The 27,236-nt window shown below is 43.8% G+C and overlaps 1 protein-coding gene across 8 annotated transcripts in view; it reads right to left on the reverse strand.

Moving 5' to 3' along the window:
- The window catches only part of DENND5A (DENN domain containing 5A), a 127,806-nt gene that overhangs the window by 82,785 nt on the left and 17,785 nt on the right, over positions 1–27,236 (reverse strand). For 2 of the 8 annotated variants that reach the window (XM_055355409.2, XM_055355412.2), the window contains exon 1: positions 21,694–21,817. The exons of the other annotated variants lie outside the window; for them this stretch is intronic. In XM_055355409.2, coding sequence (XP_055211384.1) covers positions 21,694–21,697 — 4 coding nt within the window. In that variant the 5' untranslated portion in view covers positions 21,698–21,817. Of the gene's footprint in view, positions 1–21,693; positions 21,818–27,236 lie in introns of those variants that run through there. 8 annotated transcript variants of the gene reach the window in all.

The following is a 27,236-nucleotide window of genomic DNA, read 5'->3' on the forward strand; positions in this document are numbered from 1 at the left end:
TGACCTCAGGCAATCGGTCTGCCTCGGCCTCCCGAACTGCTGGGATTACAGGCGTGAGCCACCGCGCCCAGCCAACCCCATGTATATTTCTAATTATTACAAGGAAATCAGAAGTTATAATTGCCAATAATGTCTTCAACTAATTGAGAATTTTGTTGTTGTTGTTGTTGTTGTTGTTTTCTTTTTTTTAAGATGGAGTCTTGCTCTGTCGCCCAGGCCGGAGTACAGTGGTGCGATCTTGGCTCACTGCAACCTCTGCCTCCCAGGTTCAAGCAATTCTCCTGACTCAGCCTCCCAAATAGCTGGAACTACAGGTGCATGCCACCATGCCCGGCTAATTTTTTATATTTTTAGTAGAGATGGGGTTTCACAGTGTTAGCCAGGACGGTCTTGATCTCCTGACCTCATGATCCGCCCACCTTGGCCTCCCAAAGTGCTGGGATTACAGGCGTGAGCCACTGCGCTTGGCAAGAATTTTTAATATCCAATTATAATTTTACAAATGCAAGGGTCTTTTAAGAGGACATGAGCTTTTTCTAACATTTTATCATAAAAAGTACAATGAACTGCCATGTATCTATCACCTAGCTTTAACAATTATCAATGCATGGCTAATCTTGCTTTACTTGTATATCCTCGTGCCAGATTATTTTAAAGCAAATCCAAACATATCATTTTATTTATAATATTTCAGCATGTCTCTCTAAAAAACAGTATCTCTTTTTTAACATAACCTCAATACTATTATTATACCTAGAAAAATTTGACCAAAAAAATCCTAATGCCAAAAATCTAGTCAGTGTTCAAATTTCTTTAGTTTATTCATAAATGTTTGAAACCTTTTAGATCACTAAGTAGACTTAAAATACTGTATAATGGCCTGTAATAGTAAAAGAAAAATTTAATGTTTCCAGGAACTTTTTTATATGAAGTTGCTTAAGAGCATTAGAAGAAAAAAAGGCAATTTTTCCCTATAAATATACCACAGAAAAATTAGAGGAACTTCAGGTCTGACATAAGATCAGAGAATAGGGATGAATAGAGCCAGACATAAGATCAGAGAATGCAGATGAATAGAACCAGATACGATTTTCAAAATATTTAACAATCTGGGCAGTGTGAGCACCAACCAATCAGAACAAACACTAGCCATACACATACGGCATATAGGCTAGATATCAACCCTGGATACAGCCTTGACTGAGGAAAAGCAAAGAGGCCTCAAGAACGTGCTTTCCATGCTGAAATTCAACCCTGCCTGCAGTGGAGCAATAAGCTGCAACTACTTCAGTTAGAAGCAAAGTTGCCACAAGCTCTTGATATAGCCTACCTTCTACCAGACATAGCTATTAACTGCTAAATCACTATAGCTGTAACTGATCATCCCTGCATCTATCATTTGAACTAGTCAAAGAAAGAATCCTTTTTGAAGCAATTAGCATGGTAAAGTAGAAAGAGTTCTTGATTGTAGAATGATCTAGAATACAAGCTGCTTGTCTCTGAAAGTTAAAACTGTAATAGCCAGCTGGGCGCGGTGGCTCATGCCTGTAATCCCAGCACTTTGGGAGCTGAGACAAGAAGATCGCTTGAGCTGAGGAGTTCAAGACCAGCCGAAGCAACATAGCGAGACACCATCTTTACCAAAAGAAAAAAAAAAAATGAAGGCTGGGTGCAGGGTCTCACGCATGTAATCCCAGCAGTTTGGGAGGCTGAAGTGGGCAGAATAGGCCAAGGCAGGCGGAGGTCAGGAGTTTAAGACCAGCCTGGCCAACATGGTGAAAACCCTATCTCTACTAAAAACACAAAAATTAGCCAGGCATGATGGCGGGTGCCTGTAATCCCAGCTACTTGGGAGGCTGAGGCAAGAGAAACACTTGAACCTGGGAGGTGGAGGTTGCAGTGAGCCAAGATCTCACCATTGCACTCCAGCCTGGGCAACAGAGCGAGACTCCATCTCAAAAAAATTAATTAATTAAAAAAATTAAATTAGCAGGGTGTGATGGCACCACACCTGAGGTCCCAGCTACCTGGGAGGCTGAGGTGGGAGGATTGCTCGAGCAGGGGAGACTGAGGCTGCGGTGAGCTATGATCACACCACTGCACTCCAGTCTGGGCAACAGAGCAAGCAAGAGAGAAAAAAAGCATAACATCTGACAGTGGTGCCTGGGAATGTTAATATTCTTCAACCTATTGCCTGTAGGTTACAGCTTTTCCAATAAATTATTTAGCTTGCTAAAGAATATAAAAGATAGTCCTCTGTGATTGTTATTTAGAATCCTTTCATAAACAGAGGGCATGCCCTGACCATTTAAAAATAAACCTAAAACGGCCAGGTGTGGTGGCTCATGCCTATTATCCCAGCACTTTGGGAGGCCGCAGTGGGCGGATCACCTGAGGTCAGGAGTTCAATACCAGCCTGGCCAACATGGCAAAACCCTGTCTCTACTAAAAAAAAACAAAAATTAGCCAGGTGTGGTGGCGCATGCCTGTAATCCCAACTACTAGGGAGGCTGAGTCAGGAGAATCGCTTGAACCTGGGAGGCAGAGGTTGCAGTGAGCCGAGATCACGCCATTCACTCCAGCCTGGGCGACAGAACAAGACTCCATCTCAAAAAATAAAGTAAAATAAAACATAAGCCTAAAACAACATGCCTAAAGGAAGGGAAGAAGGAGAGAACTCTTGAAGGGAAGTGAGAAAGCTTGGGGGTCTAGCATGATTCAACATATCTCAAGCCTTACGCAAATCACTTTATCTTCCTGGGCTCCAGTTTCTCCACCTGCATATAAGGCACCTCCCAACAGCTGCTTTCTCCCTCTAATACATTGATTCACTTGAGTTCCCCAAACAGGGCATGCCTTTTCGTGCTTTCATTCTGTTAGATGTTATTCTCTGCTTAGAATAACCTTTATACCCTTCTTTGCCTGATTAGCCAATCTACTTTTATTCAAGTGAGTGCTATGAAAAATCCATGGTGCCCAGTGCGGTGGCTCACACCTATAATCCCAGCACTTTGGGAGGCTGAGGCGGGCAGATCACGAGGTCAGGAGTTCGAGACCAGCCTGACTGACATGGTGAAAACCCGTCTTTACTAAAAATACAAAAACAGCCGGGCGTGGTGGCGCGCGCCTGTAATCCCAGCCACTCAGGAGGCTGAGGCAAGAGAATCACTTGAACCTGGGAGGCAGAGGTGGCAGTGAGCCAAGATCGCGCCACTGCACTCCAGCCTGGGCAACAGAGCAAGACTCCATCCAAAAAAAAAAAAAAAAAAAATCCACAGTATCCCAATGTTTTCATTTTCCCATCCCCAAGTTCTTCCGGAAATTTTCTGTGAGAGCTAGGGTCAGAGCCATTTACTGGTTATAAAACAAATCTGCTCCTTTGAATGTAGTTCATATAACATGGTTTTCAGTTCCCTCACAATCCTAGTCCCTAGAACTGACATCTAACTCCATGTGTAATCTAACTACTTAATAACACAATTTAAAACAGGACTATCCACTCCCTCTTTTTTGACAATGTATCTCTAGAATTGCAACTAAAAATCACAATTTTTGGCAACTAAATCACGCTTTTGCCATAAATCAAACTCACAGCCAACTAAAAGTCTTACATTTTTAAAAAAGTGTTGATATTAGGTCACATCTTCTTCCTATAACCTCTACTTCTGCATCATTTATTTCATCATATAGCTTAAATTTCTCTTATTCCCAAGTATATCCTAGTCATTCCTGTGAAACATTCTTGAATCCAAAAATGGTAGCTCACAGTATTTCCCGTTCTATCCATGTACTCACCTGAATGAACACATGGTTAGTCTAACCTAACATATTCTTAGTGGGCAGATGTTGGCTCTTAATAATAATAGTTTTGGGGCGGGCACGGTGGCTCACGCCTGTAATCCCAATGCTTGGGAGGCTGAAGCCGGCCGATCACTTGTGGTCAGGATTTCGAGAACAGCCTAGCCAACGTGGTAAAACCCTGTCTCTATTAAAAATACAAAAAAAAATCAGCTGGGCATGGTAGCACATACCTATAATCTGGCTACTCGGGTGGCTGAGGCAGGGGAATCACTTGAACCTGGGAGGTGGAAGTTACAGTGAACCAAGATCACGCCACTCTACTCCAGCCTGGACAACAGAGCAAGACTCTGTCTCAAAAAATATATATAATTAATAATAATAACAATAATAGTTTTGGCCAGGTGCCGTGGTTCATGCCTGTAATCCCAGCACTTTCGGAGGCTAAGGTGAGTGGATTGCTTGAGCCCAGGAGGTCAAGACCAGCCTGGACAACATAGCAAGACCCTATCTCTACAACAAATAAATTAGCTGAGTATGTTGGCATGTGCCTAGGCCCCAGCTACCTGGAAGGCTGAGGTGGGAGGAATGATTGAGCCAGGGAGGTCAAGGCTGCAATGAGCTGTGCTCATGCCACTGCACTCCAGCCTGGACAACAGAGTGAGACCCTGTCTCAAAAATCATCATCATCATCATCATCATCATCACCATTATCATCAATCAGGTCTTTTTCTAAACCCTCAGATTATATCCTTAATAAGCTATTCTAGATTTTGACTGGAACATGTCATGCTGTTACCTTCTTCCCAGTTCTGAGATTATGTCTTCTTGTGGTAATTCTATGATTCCTCAAAGGTTATTGACATCTACTGAGTGATCTCATCCCAAAATTATCTAGAACCCTACGGTATAATTTGTCTGGGTCAGGAGACTTTCATTCAGAGCAATTAAATGATCCTGTATAAATGAGTAATGATCTCAATTTCAGTCTCCTCTTAATCGATTTGGTTCTATCCTTTCCAATCTATATATAATTTACCTTGACAACGGGAAAAAAAAGTTTCCAGGGCTATTTCAATCTTCAAGGTTTTTTGTTTTTGTTTTTGTTTTTCAAATGTGGTTATTTGGGATTTCACATTTAGAGTATCACCCAACATAAAATACTCTTCTTGAAGAAGTATTTAACACAATAAAGTTTTCCTTTTTTTTAAATTCATAAAACTGTAAGGGGAAGCAGAGATGCTAATTATAACAGAGCTCTTCTTACCACAGTGGCAAAAACCAAACTGACCAATCTAAAGTAAGCTAAACAAGAGTTGTGAAAATTAACATACTTCCTTAAGGTGAAAATTTCCCCATAATCCATCACCATGTCCTACAAATATTACTGAATGTGCAAGACTCAAAACAATTCACCCAAAACCTCACATCATACTCACACCCTGTCAATAAATCCAAGCTATGAAAATAAGCACAAGGACGAGAGTGGTGACTCACACCTGTAATCCCAGCACTTTGGGAGGCCAAGGCGGGTGGATCACCCGAGGTCAGGAGTTCGAGACCAGCCTGACCAACATGGAGAAACCCTGTCTCTACTAAAAATACAAAATTAGCCGGGCATGGTAGTGCATGCCTGTAATCCCAGATACTCCAGAGGCTGAGGCAGGAGAATCGCTTGAACCCGGGAGGCGGAGGTTACAGTAAGGTGAGATCACGCCATTGCACTCCAGCCTGGGCAACAAGAGTGAAACTCCATCTCAAAAAAATAATAATAAATAAATAAATAAATAAGCAAGCACAGAGTGATATTTTCTCCACTCAATCACCATGGGACTTATAAAGACCTTATCTACCCCACATTGAGCCGTTTTGCTACATTATTACATTACTATCACTCAAACAACCAATCCATCACTTTTCTATTGAGTTCCGACTATCTATACAACTCTATGTTAAGTGCTATGGAAACATACAAATTTATAATTAAAAACCAGTAACTCCTGGAACGCATGAGCACATTTTAGTAAACGTGTACCTCCTTCTCTAGGCAAAGGAGTCCCCTCAAATCTGAAAGGGCATCTCATCCAGATGAAGCTGGGAAGGTACTGCAGTATATTCTGTGTTACATACACTATAGTGGAAGGCACAGGACTTTAAAGACAGGAAAATTTAGAACTCAAATATTAGTTCCACGTTTTGTTTAATTTCGTCTAGGTAACTTGTCCAAGGTCTCTGTGAAAAATGCATATTTGGGCCAGGTGCAGTGGCTCATGCCTGTAATCTAACACTATGGGAGGCGAAGATGGGAGGATCACCTGACGCCAGGAGTTCAAGACCAGCCTGGGCAACATAGCAAGATACCATCTCTACAAAAATAAAAAATTTAAATTAAAAAAAAATGTGGCCGGGCACTGTGGCTCACGCTTGTAAATCCCAGCACTTTGGGAGGCCGTGGTGGCGGGGGGGGTGGGGGGGTGGCGAATCACGAGGTCAGGGGTTCGAGACCAACCTGGCCAACATGGTGAAACCCTGTCTCTACTAAAAATACAAAAAATTAGCCGGGCATGGTGGTGCATGCCTGTAATCCCAGCTACTTGGGAGCCTGAAGCAGGAGAATCACTTGAACCCAGGAGGCGGAGGTTGCAGTGAGTGGAGATCATACCATTGCACTCCAGCCTGGGGGATAGCAAGACTCCATCTCAAAAAAAAAAAAACAAAAACGTACATTTGGTCTTAGTCCCTGGTTACTGGCATGCAGCTCCTAAAACCTTTGGAATCTCCCAGATAAGCAGAGCGTTTGTATGCTAATGACATGACTAGTGACCAGGGCCACTAATTTAGTGGCTTAATACCTACTAAATAGCTTAAGCTAATAGCTTAAGGATGGTGGCTGGTCACCAGAAAGACCAAGGATGATTACAGGATTGAAACTTTCAGCTCCCCACCACCACCTGCAGAGAGGAGAGAGACGCTGAAGTGAGTTAATCATCAGTGAGCAATTATTTCAAAATCGTGCCAACACAGTAATGAAAACTCCACTTTGAAAACCCATAAGGCCAGATGCGGTGGCTCATGCTTGCAATCCTGGCACTTTGGGAGGCCAACGCAAGTAGATCACCTGAGGTCAGGAGTTCGAGACCAGCCTGAACAACATAGTGAAACCCCATTTCTATTAAAAATACAAAAATTAGCCGGGCGTGGTGGCATGCGGCAGAAGAATCACTTGAACCCGGGAAGCAGAGGTTGCAGTGAGCCGAGATCGCACCACTGCACTCCAGCCTGGGCAACAGAGTGAGACACCGTCTCAAAAAAAAGAAAACATAAACAACAGGGTTCAGGGACCTTCTGGGTTGATGAACACACTTAAGTATTGCAGAATGGTGCACTCAGAGTGAGCATGAAGGCTCCACACACACATCTTGCCGCAAATTTGCCCTATCCATCTCTTCCACTTGGCTGTTCCTGAGTTATATCCTTTATAATAAATGGGTAATAGTAAGTAAAGTACTTTCCAGAGTTCTATGAGCCATTCTGGCAAATTATGCAAACTTAGGAAGGGGTCATAGGAACCCCTGACTTACAGCAGGTTGGTCAAAGTATAGACGGGCGGCAATCCGGGACTTTATTGGCATCTGAAGTGGGGACAGTCTTGTGAGACTAAGCACTTAACCTGTGGAGTGTGCACTAAGCCTAGGCAGTTAGTGTCAGAATTGAACTGAATTGGAAAAAAATAATAACAACAATTGAATTGAATTGCAGGACACCCAGCTGGTAACCAGAGAGTTACAGAATTGGTTAGCATAGTGTTAGATTACAGGCATGAGCCACTGCGCCTGGCCCAAACATGCATTTATCACAGAGATCTTGGCCAAGTTACAAATGTGGGGAAAAAACCACACATTTGGTGTCAGAGGTGTAATACATGGTATTGAGGCTCAAAAAATGATACCCCTAAGTAAGACACCTTGACATGCTCAGTATTATGAACTAAAGGAGACTGGAAGACCTCAGAAACAGCCTCAGAAGCAAAGTCTCTCCTTGCCCTCCTGTCTCACTCCTCTTACTCCCCCAAAGCAAGTCATAGAAACCAGAATCCCCCTTTCCCCAAGGCGGGTCACAGATAATAGAAAAGCAAGCCATAATACCTAAAAAGTATTACCTCCTACTCAAAAGCCATATACCTCTCCCCTAAAGTAAGCCATAATACCTAAAAATGTCACTCTCTCCCTTCTTCCTTGAAGACCCTCAGCTCCAGCGGGGTCCTGCCCTATACCCAGGAAGAAGGAATGCTGCACAGAGTCCAAGAAGAATCTGAACAGACAGGCCTTGCTGGGTCCCCTGCCCCACCCAGTCTATTACCATTAGATAACACCCTTTGTCTACTAACATTTCTACAGGCCTCTCCCTTTCTTCATTCTTCATTGAGCCTAAGCATAAAAACAGTTTTCCCTAGGTCTTTGGGTCTTCATTTCTGAAAGCTCCCGTTTCTTTTTTTTTTTTTTTTTTTGAGACAGAGTCTTGCTCTGTCACCCAGGCTAGAGTGCAGTGGCGTGATCTCAGCTCCTTGCAAGCTCCACCTCCCGGGTTCACGCCATTCTCCTGCCTCAGCCTCCCGAGTAGCTGGGTGGGACTACAGGCGCCTGCCACCACGTCCAGCTAATTTTTTTGTATTTTTAGTAGAGACGGGGTTTCACCGTGTTAGCCAGGATGGTCTCGATCTCCTGACCTCGTGATCCACCCGTGTCAGCCTCCCAAAGTGCTGGGATTACAGGCATGAGCCACCGCGCCTGGCCCCATTTCATGTAAAACTTTAATTAAATAAATTTCTTATGCTTTCTTTTTTTTTTTTTTTTTGAGACAAGTCTCACTTTTTCACCCAGGCCAAAGTGCAGTGGTGCAAACAGAGCTCACTGCAATCTCAACCTTCTGAGCTCAAGCGATCCACCCACCTTAGCCTCCCAAGTAGCTGGGACTATAGGCATGCTCCACCACGCCAGGCTAATTTTTAAAAATTTTTTGGAGACAGGTTCTCACCGTTTTTCCCAGGCTGGTCTCAAACTCCTGGGCTTAAGCAATCCTCCCAGTTCAGCCTCCCAAAGAGCTGGGATTACAGGTGTGAGCCACACCCAGCCTCTTATGCTTTCTTCTTGTTAATTTGTCTTTTGTTGCAGAAGTGTCAGCCATTGAACCTTATGATGGGTGAGGAAAGGTATCACATCTTTCTGCCCTTACTGTAGAAACACTAAGGGTATCTTTTCCATAAATCTCTATTTCCTCATCTATAACATGAGGAGAACAATACCTAAGCCAGGCACAGTGGCTGACATCTGTAATCCCAGAATTTTGGGAGGTCAAGGCGGGTAGGTCACCTGAGCCTAGGAGTTCAAGACTAGCCCAGACAACATAGGGAGACCGGTCTCTACAAAGAAATAGAAAAATTAGGCATGGTGGCACACATTTGTAGTCCCAGCTGCTAGGGACGCGGAGATGGGAAGATCACTTAAGCCTGGAGGTCTAGACTGCAGTGAGCAGTTAGCGTGCACTCTAGCCTGGGTGACAGAGCAAGACCCTCTGTCAAAAACAAAAAAACAAAAAAAACCCCAAAAAACTACCTACCTCATCAGCCTATTGAGAGGAATGAATGAGTTAACATATGTAAAGCATATGGGACATATTTGTATTGAGCATAAGAGGTACTCAACAAATATTAGCTCCTTTCTTTCCAAAAGGTCTGTCATACATGCAAGAGTCATCTCAAAATCTTTAGCCATGAAAACAGGACACATAAATGTGCTAGAAGTTACCAAATGTTTCCTAATATGCAAACCTCTACTGCACTAAAGTGGCAACACATATCTGTTTCACAGAATGTATACCACGGCAGAGCCCACAGCAGCAAACGTGGCTATACTAAGAACACTGACAAGTCCGCAAATTCAGATTTCAAACCACAACTTATAAGGGACCACCCAGCAGCCTCTTCTTCCCCATAGCACATAAGCAGATTTAAGACTCTGGGAGCCAGGCTGGGCATGGTGGCTCACGCCTGTAATCCCAGCACTTTGGGAGGCAGAGGCAGGCGGATCACCTGAGGTCGGGAGTTCGAGACCAGCCTGACCAACATAGAGAAACTCCATCTCTACTAAAAATACAAAAGTTGCAGGGAGTGGTGGCGCATGCCTGTAATCCTAGCTACTCAGGAGACTGAGGCAAGAGAATCACTTGAACCCGGGAGGCAGAGGTTGCAGTGAGCCGAGATTGCGCCATTGCATTCCAGCCTGGGCAACAAGAGCGAAACTCCGTCTCAAAAAAAAAAAAAAAGACTTTGGGAGCTTCCTGTTAGTTTACCCTCAGTAACATAAGAGAAAGTTTCCTTTACTTTTAAGAACTTTTATAGTAATAAATTCTCTTTTTTTTTTTAACAGAGTTTCCTAACCACTAAAATTTTACCAACTGGTACTATATCAAAGCACAAAGACTAGCATTTGTTTTATCAAATCTGCATTAAAAGCACTGTATTGGTCATATCAAAGCCTTGTTGTACTTCAGGCCCAGCTGTGACAGCAATGGTAATGTTTCTCTTTCACTTGCAGAATGCTGAAAAACGGCCAAGAAAAAAAAATGGGGAAGCTTTTTTTCAGGCAGTACAGAGTAGTGTTAACAGCAGAGTGTTTAAGAAAATTAATTAGCCCTAGGACTGTAGATCTAAATATGAAAGGTAAAAAAATAAAGCCTTTAGAAGAAAACACAGAACATCTTCATGATCCTGCAATAACAAAGATATAAAATGCACTAAACATTAAGAGAGAAAAACGTATAAATTGTACACTACAATTTAAAACTTTTGTTCCTTGAAAGTCACCATTAAAAGAATGAAAACGCACAGATTACAAGAATATATCTGCACCATATATATATGAAATGAACAAAAAAGACTCATATCTAGAACATATAAAGAACTGCATTAAATCAATAAAGAAAAAAAGATCACTCAAAGAAAAACAGCAAAAGCCCTGAATAGATACTTCAAAAAAGACATATAAATGCCTAATAAACTTTTGAGAGGTGCTCAACTTCATTAGTCATCCAGAAAATTCAAATTTAAATAATACAACACTATTACATAACCACCAGAATAGCTAAAATGAAAAGAAAATGCCAAGAGTTGGTAAGGATAGGGAGTAACCTACACTCTCGTGCACTGCAAGTGGGAATGTAAACTGGTACAATCACTATGGAAAACTGTCTAGCAGCACCTACTAAAGCTGAACATACGTATACCTATGACCCAGCAATTCCACTCCTGAGCATATACCCAACAGACCAAAAGCCATGTTCACGAAAAGGCACATACAAGAATGTTCATAACATGTCACTATTGTAATACTCAAAAACTACAAACTACCCATGTGCCTATCAACTGCAGAATTAACAGATAAGGTGTGGTAAAGTCACACAATGGCAAACTCTACAGCAGTGAGAACGACCAACCTAAAACTATACACAATATGAATGAATCTCTCAAATATATTGTACAAAAGAATCCAAACACAAGAGTTCACCATATATAATTACATTTATATAAAGTACAAAGACATGAAAAACTATGCTGTTAGAAGTCAAAATACTGGTTACCTGTGGTGAGTGGGAAGGCAAATAGTGACTGAAGTAGACTACTTCTTGCTCACATCCTAAGAAATTCAAGACAGCCAGTCGCAGGGGCTCACGTCTATAATCCCAACACTTTGGGAAGCCGAGGCAGGCGGATCACGAGGTCAGGAGTTCGAGACCAGCCTGGCCAGCATCGTGAAACCTCGTCTCTACTAAAAATACAAAAATTAACTGGGCATGGTGGTGGGTGCCTGTAATCCCAGCTACTCAGGAGGCTGAGGCAGGAGAATTGTTTGAACCCAGGAGGCAGAGGTTGGAGTGAGTTGAGATCGCGCCATTGCACTCTAGCCTGGGCGACAGAGCGAGACTCTGTCTCAAAAAAAAAAAAAAAAAAGGAAAAAGAAATTCAAGACCCACCCTTTAGACCCCCTGGAGTGGGTTGAATGGTAGCCCCAAAAAAGGTATGTCCACATCCTAATCTCCAGAAGCTATGAATGTTATCTTACTTGGAAAAAGGATCTTATAGATGTAGTCAAAAATATTGAGATGAGATCATCCTGGAGTAGTTGAGTGTACCCAAAATACCATGATAGGTATCCCCAAAATAATAGACACAGAGGAAAAGATACACATGAAGGTGAAGGCAATGAGAAGACAGAAGCAGCGATTAGGGTGGTGTAGTCAGAAACCAAAGCATAATGCCAACAGTCACCAGAAGCTCAAGGAATTATTCTCCCCAAGAGCCTCTGAGGGGTGTGCCCTGCTGACACCTTGATTTTGAATTTCTGTCCTCCAAAACTGTGAGAAAATAAATTATTGTTGTTTTAAGCCACCCAGTTTGTGGTAATTTGTTGCCACAGCCACAGTAAACTAATATAGGCTGGGCGCAGTGGCTCAGGCCTGTAATCCCAGCACTTTGGGAGGCCGAGGTGGGTGGATCACTTGAGGTCAGGAGTTCGAGACCAGCCTGGCCAACATGGTGAAACCCCATCTCTACTAAAAATACAAAAATTAGCCGGGCATGGTAGCACATGCCTGTAGTCCCAGCTACTCGGGAGGCTGAGGCAGGAGAATGGCTTGAATCCAGGAGGTGGAGGCTGCACTGAGCCATGATCATGCCACTGCACCCCCAGCCTGGGCAACAGAGCAAAACTCCGTCTCAAAAAAAAAAAAAGGCAACTAATATACCCTCCAAACCACATTCCTTTACTCACCCCAATTCTGTAGCAAACTCACCAGCTTTCCTAAGAAAGAGAGATTCAAAAGTGCCCAAACCTCAATCTTTCACACCGATCTCCCCCGCAAAAAAATGAGCAAAAAGAGAAATTATAACCAGTATACAGACAATTCACAATACCAATACAAAGAATGAGTAATTTTTTTTCAATCTACTTTAGTAGTAGTCAACGAAATACAGATTAAAACACGATGACAGCAAAAAATGAAAAACAAGTATTAATGAGGATATGGAGAAAGTGGAAACCCTGTTGGGAACAGGCCCCCCAAAATCTGGCCATAAACTGGCCCCAAAACTGGCCATAAACAAAATCTCTGCAGCACTGTGACATGATCGTGATGGCCATGACGCCCACGCTAAAGGTTATGGGTTTACCAGAATGAGGGCAAGGAACACCTGGCCCACCCAGGGCAGAAAACCGCTTAAAGGCATTCTTAAACCACAAACAATAGCATGAGCGATCTGTGCCTTAAGGACATGCTCCTGCTGTAGATAACTAGCCAAACCCATCCCTTTATTTCGGCCCATCCCTTTATTTCCCATAAGGAATACTGCTAGTTAATCTATAATCTACAGAAACGATGCTTATCACTGGCTTGCTGTTAATAAAGGCGTGGGTAAATCTCTGTTCAAGGCTCTCAGCTCTGAAAGCTGTGAGACTCCCGATTTCCCACTCCATCCCTCCATATTTCTGTGTGTGTGTCTTTTATTCCTCTAGCGCCGCTGGGTTAGGGTCTCCCTGACCAAGCTGGCATCCACAAACCTGAAACATTGCTAGTGAGAATGTAAAATGGTGCACTGCTGTGAAGACATTTTGGCAGTTTCTTAAAGTTACCATAAAGTTCAGAGTTACTATATGACCCATCAATTCCATTCTTGGATATATACATAAACAGGTGTTCAGACAGAAACTTGTACATGAATGTTCATAGCAGCACTATTCACAACAGGCAAAAAGTGGAAACAACTCCAGTGTCCATCAACAGATGAAGGAACAAAATATGGTACGTATTATTCATACCATATGAATATCCCAATAATACAATATTATTCAGCCATAAAAAGGAATAAGGTACTGACACATGCTACAACATGGATGAACCTTAAAAACATCCTGCTAGGCTGGGTGGGGTGGCTCACGCCTGTAATCCCAGCACTTTGGGAGGCCAAGATGGGCAGATCACCGGAGGTCAGAAGTTCGGGACCAGCTGGCCAATGTGGTAAAACCCTGTCTTTACTAAAAATACAAAAATTAGCTGGGCACGATGGCGGGCACCTGTAATCCCAGCTACTCAGGAGGCTAAGATAGGAGAATTGCTTGAACCCAGGAGATGGAGGCTGCAGTGAGCTGAGATCGCGCCACTGCACTCCAGCCTGAGCGACAGAGCAAGACTCCATCTCAAAAAAAAAAAAAAAAATCACGCTACCTGAAAGGAGCCAGACACAAAAGCCAAACACAAAAGGCCACATGTTGCATGATTCCACTTACATGAAACATCCAGAATAGGTAAATCCAGAGACAGAAAGCAGACTACTAGTTGCCACAGGCTTGGGAGACAAGGAAATGAGAAGTTTAATGAGTGCAGCATTTTCTTTTGAGGAGATGAAAATGTTCTGAAACTACATGATGCTGATGGCTACACAAAACCATAAATATACTAAACACCACTGAATTACACATTTTTAAACGGGCTAGGTGCAGTGGCTCATACCTGTAATTTCAGCACTTTGGGAGGACAAGAAAGGAGGACTGCTTGAGACCAGGAGGTCAAGACCAGCCTAAGCAACAAGGTGAGAATCCATCTCTACAAAAAATTTAAAAATTAGCCCGGTAGTCCCAGCTACTCAGGAGGCTGAGGCAAGAGGATTACATGAGCCCAGGAGGTCGAGGCTGCAGTGAGCCATGTTTGCACCACTGCACTCCAGCCTGGGCAACAGAGGGAGACCCTGTCTCAAAAAAATAAAATAAAGTTCGCTGGGCGCAGTGGCTCATGCCTATAATCCCAGCACTTTGGGAGGCCGAGGCAGGCGTATCACCTGAGGTCAGGAGTTCGAGATCAGCCTGGCCAATATGGCGAAACCCTGTCTCTACTAAAAATGCAACAATTAGCTGGGCATGGTGACGGGCACCTGTAATCCCAGCTACTCAGGAAGCTGAGGCAGGAGAATTGCTCAAACCCAAGAGGCAGAGGTTGTGGTGAGCCAAAATTGCACCACTGCACTCCAGCCTGGGCAACAAGAGCAAAACACCACCTCAAAAAAAGAAAGAAAAAAAAAAGAAATATTTAGCATTTTTAAATAGTAAATTAAAAATGGAAGACACAAGCTAGGCATTGGGCACACCCCTGTAATCTCAGCTACTCGGGAGGCTAAGGCAAGAAGACTGCTTGTGCTTGAGCCCAGGAGTTTGAGACCAGCCTGGGCAACAAAGCAAGACCTCTGCCTCGAAAGAAAGAAAAAGAAAAAGATGAAAAAGAAAGAGAGAGTGAGAGCAAAAAGGAAGGAAGGAAGGAAGACAGGCAGGCAGGCAAAGGATACAAAATTGTATTTCTCTGATGATCCCAATTTTATAAATATATATTATGTGTATGTATATATTATTTCATTGTGCCTATGTTTGAAGTTTTGATATATTTCCTGACAACCTGTTTTTAATGCACAAAAATATATTTAGAACACATACAACAAAATATTCGTAACAGAAAAAGAGTTTCCACAAATCAATCAGAAAAAAAGATAAACACCACAATAGAAATATGGACAAAAGGCCTGAACAGACAATTCATAGAATAAACAAATGTATATGAACTATATGAAAAGATGTTCAGCCTAATAATTAAATTCAGATTAAAACAAGATATGTTCGGGCCGGCATGGTGGCTCACGCCTGTAATCCCAACACTTTGGGAGGAAGAGATGGGCAGATCACCTGAGGTCAGGAGTACAAGACCAGCCTGACCAACATGGTAAAACTCCGTCTCTACTAAAAATACAAAAAATTAGCTAGGGGTGTGGTGGCACACGCCTGTAATCCCAGCTACTTGGGAGGCTGAGGCAGGAGAACAGCTCTTGAACCCAGGAGGCAGAGGTTGCAGTGAGGCAAGATTGTACCACTGCACTCCAGCCTGGGCAATAAGAGTGAAACTCCGTCTCCAGAAAAAAAGATATGTTCTTCCTAGCAGATTGGAAATGTTTCAGAAAAGCGGTAACATTTTATTACAGGTATAAAGAAACTAGAATGTTAAACGTTACTAGTAGAGGTCTAAATTGGCACAATTTTTAAGGAATTTAGCAATATCTATTAAAATTTAAAATGCACATTTCTTGGGCCAGGTGCAGTGTGGCACATGCCTGTAATCCCAGCACTTTGGGAGGCCGAGGCAGACAGATCACCTGAGATCAGGAGTTAGAGACCAGCCTGACCAACTTGAAACCCCGTCTCTACTCAAAATACAAAAATTAGCCGGGCGTGGTGGCAAGCACCTGTAGCCCCAGCTACTAGGGAGGCTTAGGCAGGAGAATCACTTGAACCCAGGAAGCAGAGGTTGCAGTGAGCTGAGATTACACCACTGCATTTCAGCCTGGGCGACAGAGCGAGGCTCCATTTCAAAAAAAAAGTACATTTCTTGGATTCATCAAAGTCCAGTTTTAGCAATTAATGCTCCAGAAAAACCCCTACAAGTGTGTAAAAATAAGTGTACATGGATATTTGAAAAAAGAAAAATTTTAAATACTCCACGGGTCCACCAGAAAGATCTTTGTTTTGATGTGGGATCATCTTTTAAGATGTTGTCTGTTATCTCATATACCACATGTTAATTTGATATGAATTCAACTTGAGTGGGTTTTTCGAGTGGGTCTCTTGCTCCTTATAATTAACTCTTAACTAAGATTGATGGAATTTCAGGAGCATACTCATGATACAGTATCAAGAAATATTCATGATAGAACATCAAGTGAAAAAAGTCAAAACAAAATTTTACATTACACATTATCACTCTGTTAAAATATATACACATACACCTACACATAGTAAAATTTGGAAAGAACTGATCTGGGTGATGATTAAATGCATGTGTGTGTGTGTATATATATATATATTAAGCTATATACTTATATACTTAGAATTTGTGCACTTTACTGTCTTTAAATTACTTTTTTTTTTTGAGATGGAGTCTCGCTCTGTCACCCAGGCTGCAGTGGCGCCATCTCGGCTCACTGCAACCTCTGCTTCCCGGGTTCACGCCATTCTCCTGCATCAGCTTCCCGAGTAGCTGGGACCACAGGCGCCCGCCACCAAGCCCGGCTAATTTTTTATATTTTTAGTAGATGGGGTTTCACCATGTTAGCCAGGATGGTCTCGATCTCCTGACCTTGTGATCCGCCCGCCTCGGCCTCCCAAAGTGCTGAGATTACAGGTGTGAGCCACTGTGCCCGGCCCAAAAATATTTTTTAACTAAAAGGAACCATATAAAGGCATCAACATGCTTATAAAGCTTAATTCCAGATAAAGGGATAATGAGTGAATTATTTCCACATCCTTCTATAATTTTTTTTTTTTTTTGACACCTAATTTTCACTCTTGTTGCCCAGGATGGAGTGCAGTGGCTTGATCTCGGCTCATTGCAATTTCCGCCTCCTGGGTTCAGACGATCCTCCTGCCTCAGCCTCCTGAGTAGCTAGGATTACAGGTGCACGCCACCACACCCAGCTAATTTTTGTATTTTTAGTACAGACCAGGTTTCACCATGTTGGCCAGGCTGGTCTTGCACTCCTGATCTCAGGTGATCTGCCCACCTCGGCCTTCCAAAATGCTGGGATTACAGGTGTGAGCCACTGCACCCGGCCTACATCCTTCTACAATTTCTAAGTTTTGTATTAGAAACTGTATTTTAAAACTCAACATTTTATTTATTTATTTATTTATTTATTTAAGAGACAGGAGCCTCACAACGTTGCCCACGCTGGACTCAAATTCACAGGCTCAAGCAATCTTCCTGCCTCAGCCTCCCAAGTAGCTGGGACTACAAGTGCACACCACCACACCTGGCTAAACTTTTTTTTTTTTTTTTTTTTTTTGAGACAGGGTCTTGTTTAGTTGCCCAGGCTGGAGTACAGCGGTGTCATCATGACTCACGGCAGCCTCAACCCCTCAGACTCAAGCAATCCTCCTGCCTCAGCCTCCCAAGTAGCTGAGACTACAGGCATGCACCACTACAGTCAGCTTTTTATTTTTTGTAGAGACGAGGTCTTGCTATGTTGCCCAGGCTGGTCTCAAAATCCTGGGCTCAAGCCATCCTCCTGCCTCTGCCTCCCAAAGTGCTGGGATTACAGGCATGTGCTACCATGCCTGGCCAACGTTTTATTTTTAAAGAGAGAAAAATGCCATTCCTTATATGGATGACCTTCATGTTTCTTTCCTATCCCAAGAGTTCAAATCATGGTTCCCTCACTTTCTAGTTGTGTCCCTCTCTTTCAACCCTCAGATTCTATAATTTATGTATAGTCCCTCGGGTATTTTTCCACATATTAAGTGATTATTATATTAATCAATGAATAAATCATAGAGATTATGTTTTCGTTCAGGGTCACACCCAGAGCTGAGCCGTCTATAGTAAATTTTCCAAGACATAAACTGCAAAGCTAGATAATAGTACTCTTTCCCTCTCTTGAACCCCAACAACACACCATCATCTGTTCCTTTTAAAGAACTGATCCTAGGCCGGGTGTGGTGGCTCACGTCTGTAATCCCAGCATTTTGGGAGGCCAAGGCTGGTCAGGAGTTTGAGACCAGCCTGGCCAACATGGTGAAACCCCATCTCTACTAAAAATACAAAAATTAACCGGGCGTTGTGGTGAGCACCTGTAATCCCAGCTACTCGTGAGGCTGAGGCTGGAGAATCGCTTGAACCCGGGAGGTGGAGGTTGCAGTGAGCCAAGGTTGCGCCATTGCACTCCAGCCTGGGCGACAACAGTGAAAACTCCGTCTCAAAAACAAACAAACAAACAAAAACTGATCCTGACTGGGCGCAGGGGCACTCGCCTGTAATCCCAACACTTTGGGAGGCCAAAGCAGGCAAATTACTCGAGTCCAGGAGTTAGAGACCAGCCTGGGCAACATGGCGAAAACCCATCTCTAGAAAAAAGACAAAAATTATCCAGGATTGGTGGCACCTGCCTGTAGTCGCAGCTACTCAGGACGATGAGGTGGGAGGATCACTTGAGCCCTGGAGGCAGAGTTTGCAGTGAGCTGAGATGGTGCCACCGTACTCCAGCCTGGGCAAGAGTGAGACCCTGTCTCAAAAAAAAAAAAAAAAAAAAAGAACTGAAGAACAGATCCTTTCCTGCCTTGTTTCAGTGTGCCTGCCCTTCTCTTCTCTAGCACTCAACATAGACCCTGATAGGGGTTATAGGTGTTGATTTTATTCCTGACAGGCAACTACCCATGACAAGATCACAAAACCTCAAGTAGAAACAAAAAATGTGGCTGATAGATGTGGTATGAGATATGTTAACAACCAGCTAATAATTCAACTTCTAAACTTAAGCAGTCCAAAATTTGGAAGTTCTTTCATGTGAATAGTTGTCTTGACAGAGACTCATCTTCCCTAGTAACTCTGTCTGTGTATGTGCATGTGTGTGTGTGATGTTTGTGTATTTTTCCCCTCATGTAATCCTCACAAGCTGATCCAAGTCCCCACAACTAGAAAGTGAGGAAGCCATAATTTGAAACCAGAACTGAAAGACTCTAAAGCCAAAGCTCTACAGTTATTCGGGTACTGAACTTAAACCTACATCAGTCCTAAGAATTTGCAGTCATGTAGGTGCGTAACATTAAAACTCTTACAGTAGCCAAAACTGTGGTTCTCAAACCTTAGTATGCATGAGGACAGTGGCTTGTTAAAATACAGGTTTCTAGGCCCTATCCCCAGAGTTTATGATTCAGCGGGTAAAGGGTGGGGTTAAAATGTACATTTCTAAGAAGTTCTCAGGTGATGCTGATACTACTGGTCCAGAGACCAGACAACGAGAACCACTGGCCTATAAAGCCCTACATCTTTCCCCCACACTCCCTCTCCCTTCCTCTCTAATCTCATCTTCCCACCACTTGTCCCCTCACTTACTACCTCCAACCTCAGTAACATTGTAAACAATTCTAATACAGCAAGTATACTCCTAGCTTAAGGCCCTTGCACAGGCTCTTCTCTCTGCCTGAAATACGTTTCTCCACATATACATATGGCTCACTCCTTTGACTCCTTAGAATTTTTCCTGAAATTGTCATCCTCTCAGTGAGGTATACCCTGACCATCCTATTAAAAGTACAACATCAGCTGGGCGCGGTGGCTCACGCCTGTAATCCCAGCACTTTGGGAGGCCAAGGCGGGCGGATCACCTGAGGTCGGAAGTTCAATACCAGCCTGATAAATGTGGAGAAATCCCATCTCTACTAAAATTACAAAATTAGCCGGGCGTGGTGGCGCATGCCTGTAATCCTAGCTATTCGGGAGGCTGAGGCAGGAGAATCGCTTGAATCTGGGAGGTGGAGGTTGTGGTGAGCAGAGATTGCACCATTGCACTCCAGCCTGGGCAACATGAGCGAAACTCCGTCTCAAAAAAAAAAAAAGTACAACATCTGTCTCCACCCTGCCCTAACATTCCTGATCCCATTAACCCTGTTTACTGTTTCCACAGCACTTTTCACTTCCTAACATACTATGTAAATTACTGATTCATTATGTTTATTTTTCAATGTCTCCCTCCACTAAAACCAAAGCTTCACAAAGGCAGTTTCACTCATTGATGTGTCTTAAGAACCTAAAATATTGACTAGTAAATAACGGGAACTCAGTAAATAAGAGCTGAAGGAGGGAATAAAAAACAGAGAAAACTAACTTTGAGATCTTCCAGACAATCACTGATTGCAAGACACTCACTCTCAATTATAAACATACCTTCGTTATATCATTTATCACAGTGCATTGTCATTATTTGGCTTACACGCCTAACCCCTCAGAAGACTATGAGCCCCTTAAGGACAGTGACTGTCTCACTTACACAACTTTGCAAACAAGTGCCCCATCACTAAGTTGGTCTTTCAATAACACAAAAGTAGAAGACTTTAGAGACAGGGAGAACAGGCTTCCAATTCTTGCTTTATGGTCTCGGGCATGTTATTCAAACTCTCTGCACTTTAGTTTCCTAATCTCCAACATGGGGATAATGCCATCTAATACCTGGCATTGAAATGTATTCAATAAAAAAACAACCATTAACTTAAATATCATCTATGAATAATAGGGATGGAATGTTACCAGCCTCATGTTTTTGGCCCCCTATGACCCACAATGTACTAGTGAGCAGGATGGTCAGCTGAGGCTAGCATAAAAGGGGGTCGAGGCCGGGCGTGGTGGCTCACACCTGTAATCCCAGCACTTTCAGAGGCCGAGGCGGGTGGATAACAAGGTCAGGAGTTCGAGACCAGCCTGGCCAACATAGTGAAACTCTGTCTCTACTAAAAATACAAAAATTAGCCAGGCGTGGTGGCACTCACCTGTAATCCCAGCTACTCGGGAGGTTGAGGCAGGAAGATCACTTGAGCCCAGGAGGCAGAAGTTGCAGTGAGCTGAGATTGCACCACTGCACTCCAGCCTGGGCAACACAGCGAGACTCTGTCTCAAAAAAAAAAAAAAAAAAAAAAAAAAAAAACTGAGGCGAATAAGGCTAACTGGAATAACTGCTCTTCTGGAGACTAACTCAATGACTTTGGCCTCATTAAATGCACCACACTCATAACTAACTGAGCTAAGCAGTCAACAGAGCTAGATGGGCAGACTGACAATCCTCCACAAAACACTAAACATTCTTCTAGTAGATAAAATTCAAAATGTACTACTTTTAATACGCAGCGGAAAGAATGTACTTCACACAGATGTTGTGAGAAAATGGGGTGGGGGATATTAGATTAAATATTTAACAAAGAAAGGGATTACACACTACGGTTGACCCTTGAACAACATGGGTTTCAACTGTGTGGGTCCACTTACACATAGATTTTCTTCCACCTCTGCCACTCCAAGACAGTAAGACCAACTCCTCCTCTTCCTCTTCAGCCTACTCAGTGTGAAGATGATGAGCATAGAGACCTTTTAAATGATCCACTTCCACTTCCTGAAGGATAAATATATTTTATTTCCCGGCCAGGCACGGTGGCTCACACCTGCAATCCCAGCACGTTGGGAGGCCAAGGTAGGCGGATTACAAGGTCAGGAGTTCGACACCAGCCTGGCCAATATGGTGAAACCCTGTCTCTACCAAAAATACAAAAATTAGCCGGGTGTGGTGGTGGGCGCCTGTAGTCCCAGCTACCTGGGAGGCTGAGGCAGGAGAATCACTTGAACCCGGGAGGCCGAGGTTGCAGTGAGCCAAGATCGCACCACTGCACTCCAGCCTGGGCGACAGAACGAGACTCCACCTCACACACACACAAAAAATAATATTTTATTTCCCTTATGATTATGTTTTCTCTAGCTTACTTTATTGTGAGACTACAGTATATAATACATTTAACATACAAAATATGTGTTAATTAACTATTTGTGTTATTGGTAAGGTTTCCAGTCAGCAGTAGGCTGTTAGTAAAGTTTTTAGGGAGTCAAAAGTTATTTGTGGATTTTCTGCTACACAGAGAATTAGTGCCCCTAACCCCCAACTTGGTTCAAGAGTCAAGTGTATTTGGACATACAGAACCTCAGAGTTCAGCAAAACTGGATGTTGGTTTAGCAGATGATACTCCTAAATTTCTATTGTATTTCTGCTGTGGTTTAAATGTGTCCTTTCCAAAATTCAGGTGTTGCCAATGTGATAGTATGAAGAGGTGAGGCCTTTAACGGTGATTAGGCCATGAGAGCTGCTCCCTTGTTAATGGGATTAAGGCCTTTTTTTATTTATTTATTTTATTTATTTTATTTATTTTTTTTTGAGACGGAGTTTCGCTCTTGTTGCCCAAGCTGTAGTGCAATGGTGTGATCTCAGCTCACCACAACCTCCGCCTCCCAGGTTCAAGTGATTCTCCTGCCTCAGTCTCCCAAGTAGCTGGGATTACAGGCATGTGCCACCACGCCCAGCTAATTTTGTATTTTTAGTAGAGACGGGGTTTCTCCCTGTCAGTCAGGCTGGTCTTGAACTCCTGACCTCGGGTGATCCGCCCGCTTCGCCTCCCAAAGTGCTGGGATTATAGGCATTAGCCACCGCACTCAGCCTATTTTATTTATTTATTTATTTTTATTTATTTATTTTCGGAGATAGGGTCTCGCTCTGTCACTCAGGCTAGAGTGCAGTGTCACTATCTCGGCTCACTGCAACCCCACTTCCTGGGCTCAATCCTCCCACCTCAGTCTCCTGAGGATCTAGGACTACAGGCACACGCAACCCAGAAAGCTAATTTTTGTATCTTTATTCATAGAGACAGGGTTTCGCCATGTTGCCGGGGCTGCTCTCGAACTCCTGGGCTCAAGCCATCCACCCTCCTTGGCCTCCGAAAGTGCTGGGATTACAGGCGTGAGCCACCGTGCTTGGCTCCAAGGCCCTTTTAAAAGAGGCTTCGGGCCGGGTGCGGTGGCTCACGCCTGTAATCCCAGCACTTTGGGAAGCCAAGGCAGGTGAATCACGAGGTCAGGAGACCAAGACCATCTTGGCCAACATGCTGAAACCCCGTTTCTACTAAAAATACAAAAAAATTAGCTGGGCATGGTGGCACGCGCCTATAGTCCCAGCTACTCAGGAGGCTGAGGCAGGAGAATCGCTTGAACCCAGGAGGTGGAAGCTGCAGTGAGTTGAGATAGTGCCACTGCACCTGAGCCGGGCGACAGAGCAAGACTGTCACCCAAAAAAAAACAAAAAAACAAAAACAAAAAATGCAGTGACTCATACCTGTAATCCCAGCACTTTGGGAGGTCAAGGCGGGAGGATTACCTGAGGTCAGCAGTCCGAGACCAGACTGGCCAACATGGTGAAACCCCATCTCTACTAAAAATACAAAAATTAGCCAGGCATGGTAGCACGGGCCTATAATCTCAGCTACTCAGGAAGCTGAGGCAGAAGAATCGCTTGAACCCGGGAGGCGGAGGTTGCAGTGGGCTGAGATCGCGCCATTGCACTCCTGCTTGGGTGACAGAGCAAGACTCCAACTCAAAATAATAATAATAATAAAAAGAGGCTTCACTTTGCATTGGGATAGCTTGTCCTTCTTCCTTCTCCCATATGAAAACACAGCAAAAAGGCCCTCACTACAGCAAATGCCAGCGCCTTGATCTTGGACATCCCAGCTCCCAGAATTGTGAGAAACAAATTTCTTTTTTTTTTTTTTGAGACGGAGTTTCACTCTTGTTGCCCAGGCTGGAGGGCAATGCTGCGATCTCAGCTCACCGCAACCTCCGCCTCCCAGGTTCATGCAATTCTCCTGCCTCAGCCTCCCAAGTAGCTAGGATTACAGGCATCTGTCACCATGTCCAGCCAATTTTGTATTTTTAGCAGAGACGGGGTTTCTCCACATTGGTCAGGCTGGTCTCGAACTCCCTACCTCAGGTGATCCGCCCACCTCGGCCTCCCAAAGTGCTGAGATTACAGCCGTGAGCTACTGCGCTACTCGGCTTTTTTTTTTTTTTTTTTTTTTTTTGAGACAGAGTCTCGCTCTATTGCCCAGGCTGGAGTGCAATGGTGTGATATCGGCTCACAGCAATTTCCACCTCCCAGGTTCAAGAAATTCTCCTGCCTCTGCCTCCTGAGTAGCTGAGATTACAGGCGTGCACCCCCACACCCATCTAATCTTTGTATTTTTAGTGGAGATCAGGGTTTCACCCTGTTAGCAAGGCTGGCCTTGAACTGGTTACCTCAGGCGATCCGCCTGCCTGGGCCTCCCAAAGTGTTGGGATTACAGACGTGAGCTACCGTGCCTGGCAGGAAATAAATTTCTGTTCTTTTTAAATTACCCACTCTGTGGTATTCTGTTATGGCAGCACTAACTAAGAAAATTTCCAAAGGACATTTTTCCCAACAAGAGATTGTGATCCTGAGCCAACAAAACTGGTTGAATAAATTAAAACTAAATTCATTTTTAAATATACAGAATAGCCAGGCGCGGTGGCTCACCCCTGTAATCCCAGCACTTTGTGAGGGTGAGGCGGGCAAATCACTTTAGGTCAGGAATCCGAGACCAACATGATCAAACCCTGTCTCTACTAAAAATACAAAATTAGCCAGGAGTGGTAGCGCATGCCTGTAATCCCAGCTACTTAGGAGGCTGAGGCAGGAGAATCACTTGAACCCAGGAGGCGGAGGTTGCAGTGAGCTGAGATCAAGCCATTGCACTCCAGCCGGGGCAACAAGAGCAAAACTCTTGTCTCAAAAAATAATAATAATAATAATAAATAAAAATACAGGTTAATCTGCACTATTATAAAATTTAATATGTAAATCATAAAATAATGAGTACAATACAAAATGCTTCTCCCAATACCTTTTTTTTTTTTTTTTTTTTTGAGATAGAATCTGTTGCCCAAGCTGAAGTGCAGTGGCACAATCTCAACTCACTGCAACCTCTGCCTCCCGACTGGGCGACAGAGCAAGACTCCATCTCAAAAAAAGAAAAAAAAAATGGTTACACAGAATTATTTTAAAATCTGAATAGGCAGGCTAGTCACCATGGCTCACACCTGTAATCCCAGCACTTTGGGATGCCAAGGCAAGTGGATCACGAGGTCAGGAGTTCAAGACCAGCCTGGCCAACATGGTGAAACCCCATCTCTACTAAAAATACAAAAATTAGCTGGGCATGGTGGTGCATACCAGTAATCCCAGCTACTCGAAAGGCTGAGGCAGGAGAATTGCTTGAATCCGGAAGGCAGAGGTTGCAGTGAGCTGAGATCGCAACACTGCACGCCACCCTGGACAACAGAGCAAGACTCCATCTCAGGGGAAAAAAATCCGAATAGGCAGCCTCTATTTTTAATTTAATTTTATTTATTTATTGTTGAGAGGGAGTCTCACTCTGTCCCCTAGGCTGGAGTGCAGTGTCACGATCTTGGCTCACTGCAACCTCCACCTCCCAAATTGAAGTGATTCTCCTGCCTCAGCCTCCCAAGTAGCTGGGACTACAGGCGTGCACCACCACGCTCAGCTAATTTTTGTATTCTTAGTAGAGACGGGGTTTTACCATGTTGGCCAGGCAGGTCTCAAACTCCTGACCTCAGGTGATCCGCCTGCCTCAGCCTCACAAAGTGCTGGGATTATAGGCATGAGCCACCATGCCCAACCTATCTCTTCATAATTAATACAACAAATATTCATTAAGCACCTACTACATAAAGTACGTTGTTCTACCAAAGTTAAGAAATTTGCCTACCTGACTCTGAGATGGAGCAGGGACCCCTTTTTTAGGGCCTGCAGACCCCAAGCATGGAAATAAAGGAAAATATGAGTTCCTTCAAGGAAAATTCCAGCGCCCTAGCTAGCCCTAGAAGTGACTGAGCAACCTGTTAAACAAGACAGTAGCCTAAAACAATAGCCAAGGAAGTCAGTTACAGAGATGTTTGCTTTCCCCACACAAACTAAGGAGAACATCTTAAAATGTGTCCCTGAGTTGTCTTTCAGAAATTCAGACACCCACTGAGGTTCCACACCGGACACATAGACCTTAGATAAAAGGATGTAGGGCCAGGTGGGGTGGCTCATGCCTGTAATCCCAGCACTTTGGGAGGCCCAGGTGGGAGGATCATGAGGTCAGGAGATTGAGATCATCCTGGCTAACATGGTGAAATCCCATCTCTACTAAAAATACAAAAAATCAGCCGGGCGTGGTGGCACGCTCCTGTAGTCCCAGCTACTCAGGAGGCTGAGGCAGGAGAATCACTTGAACCCAGGGGGTGAAGGTTACAGTAAGCAGAGATTGCACCACTGTACTCCAGCCTAGGCCACAGAGCGAAACTCCGTCTCAAAAAAAAAAACAAAAAAAAAGGAAGTTAACCATCATAACTTTCTAAGGTTCTAAGGTTTGTTCCTGAGGGGCTTGAAGAAAGTCACTCCCCCTAACTAGTTATCATTTTTCTACTGACCCCAAATTTTTATACAAAGCTTTTCTTCCTTAACCAACTGCAAATCAGAAAATCTTTGCATCTACCTACAACTCGCAGGTAGGAAAATCTTTGCATCTACCTACAACCCACTTCAAGATAGCGCTTCCTTTTAGGCTTAAATCAATGTGTAACCTCCAAGTAATGATTCACAATTTTGCCTGCAGCTCCTGCTTTCCTGAAATTTACCCATACCTTTAAAAACCCTTGCCTTGGCCAGGCGCGGTGGCTCACACCTGCAATCCCAGCACTCTGGGAGGCCAAGGTGGGCAGATCACGAGGTCAGGAGATCGAGACCATCCTGGCTAACACGGTGAAACCCCGTCTCTACTAAAAAATAGAAAAACTTAGCTGGGCGTGGTGGCAGGCGCCTGTAGTCCCAGCTACTTGGGAGGCTGAAGCAGGAGAATGGCGTGAACCCGGGAGGCAGAGCTTGCAGTGAGCCGAGATCGTGCCACTGC

Source organism: Gorilla gorilla, chromosome 9 (genome assembly GCF_029281585.2).
Source record: "Gorilla gorilla gorilla isolate KB3781 chromosome 9, NHGRI_mGorGor1-v2.1_pri, whole genome shotgun sequence".
Taxonomy (NCBI): domain Eukaryota; kingdom Metazoa; phylum Chordata; class Mammalia; order Primates; family Hominidae; genus Gorilla; species Gorilla gorilla.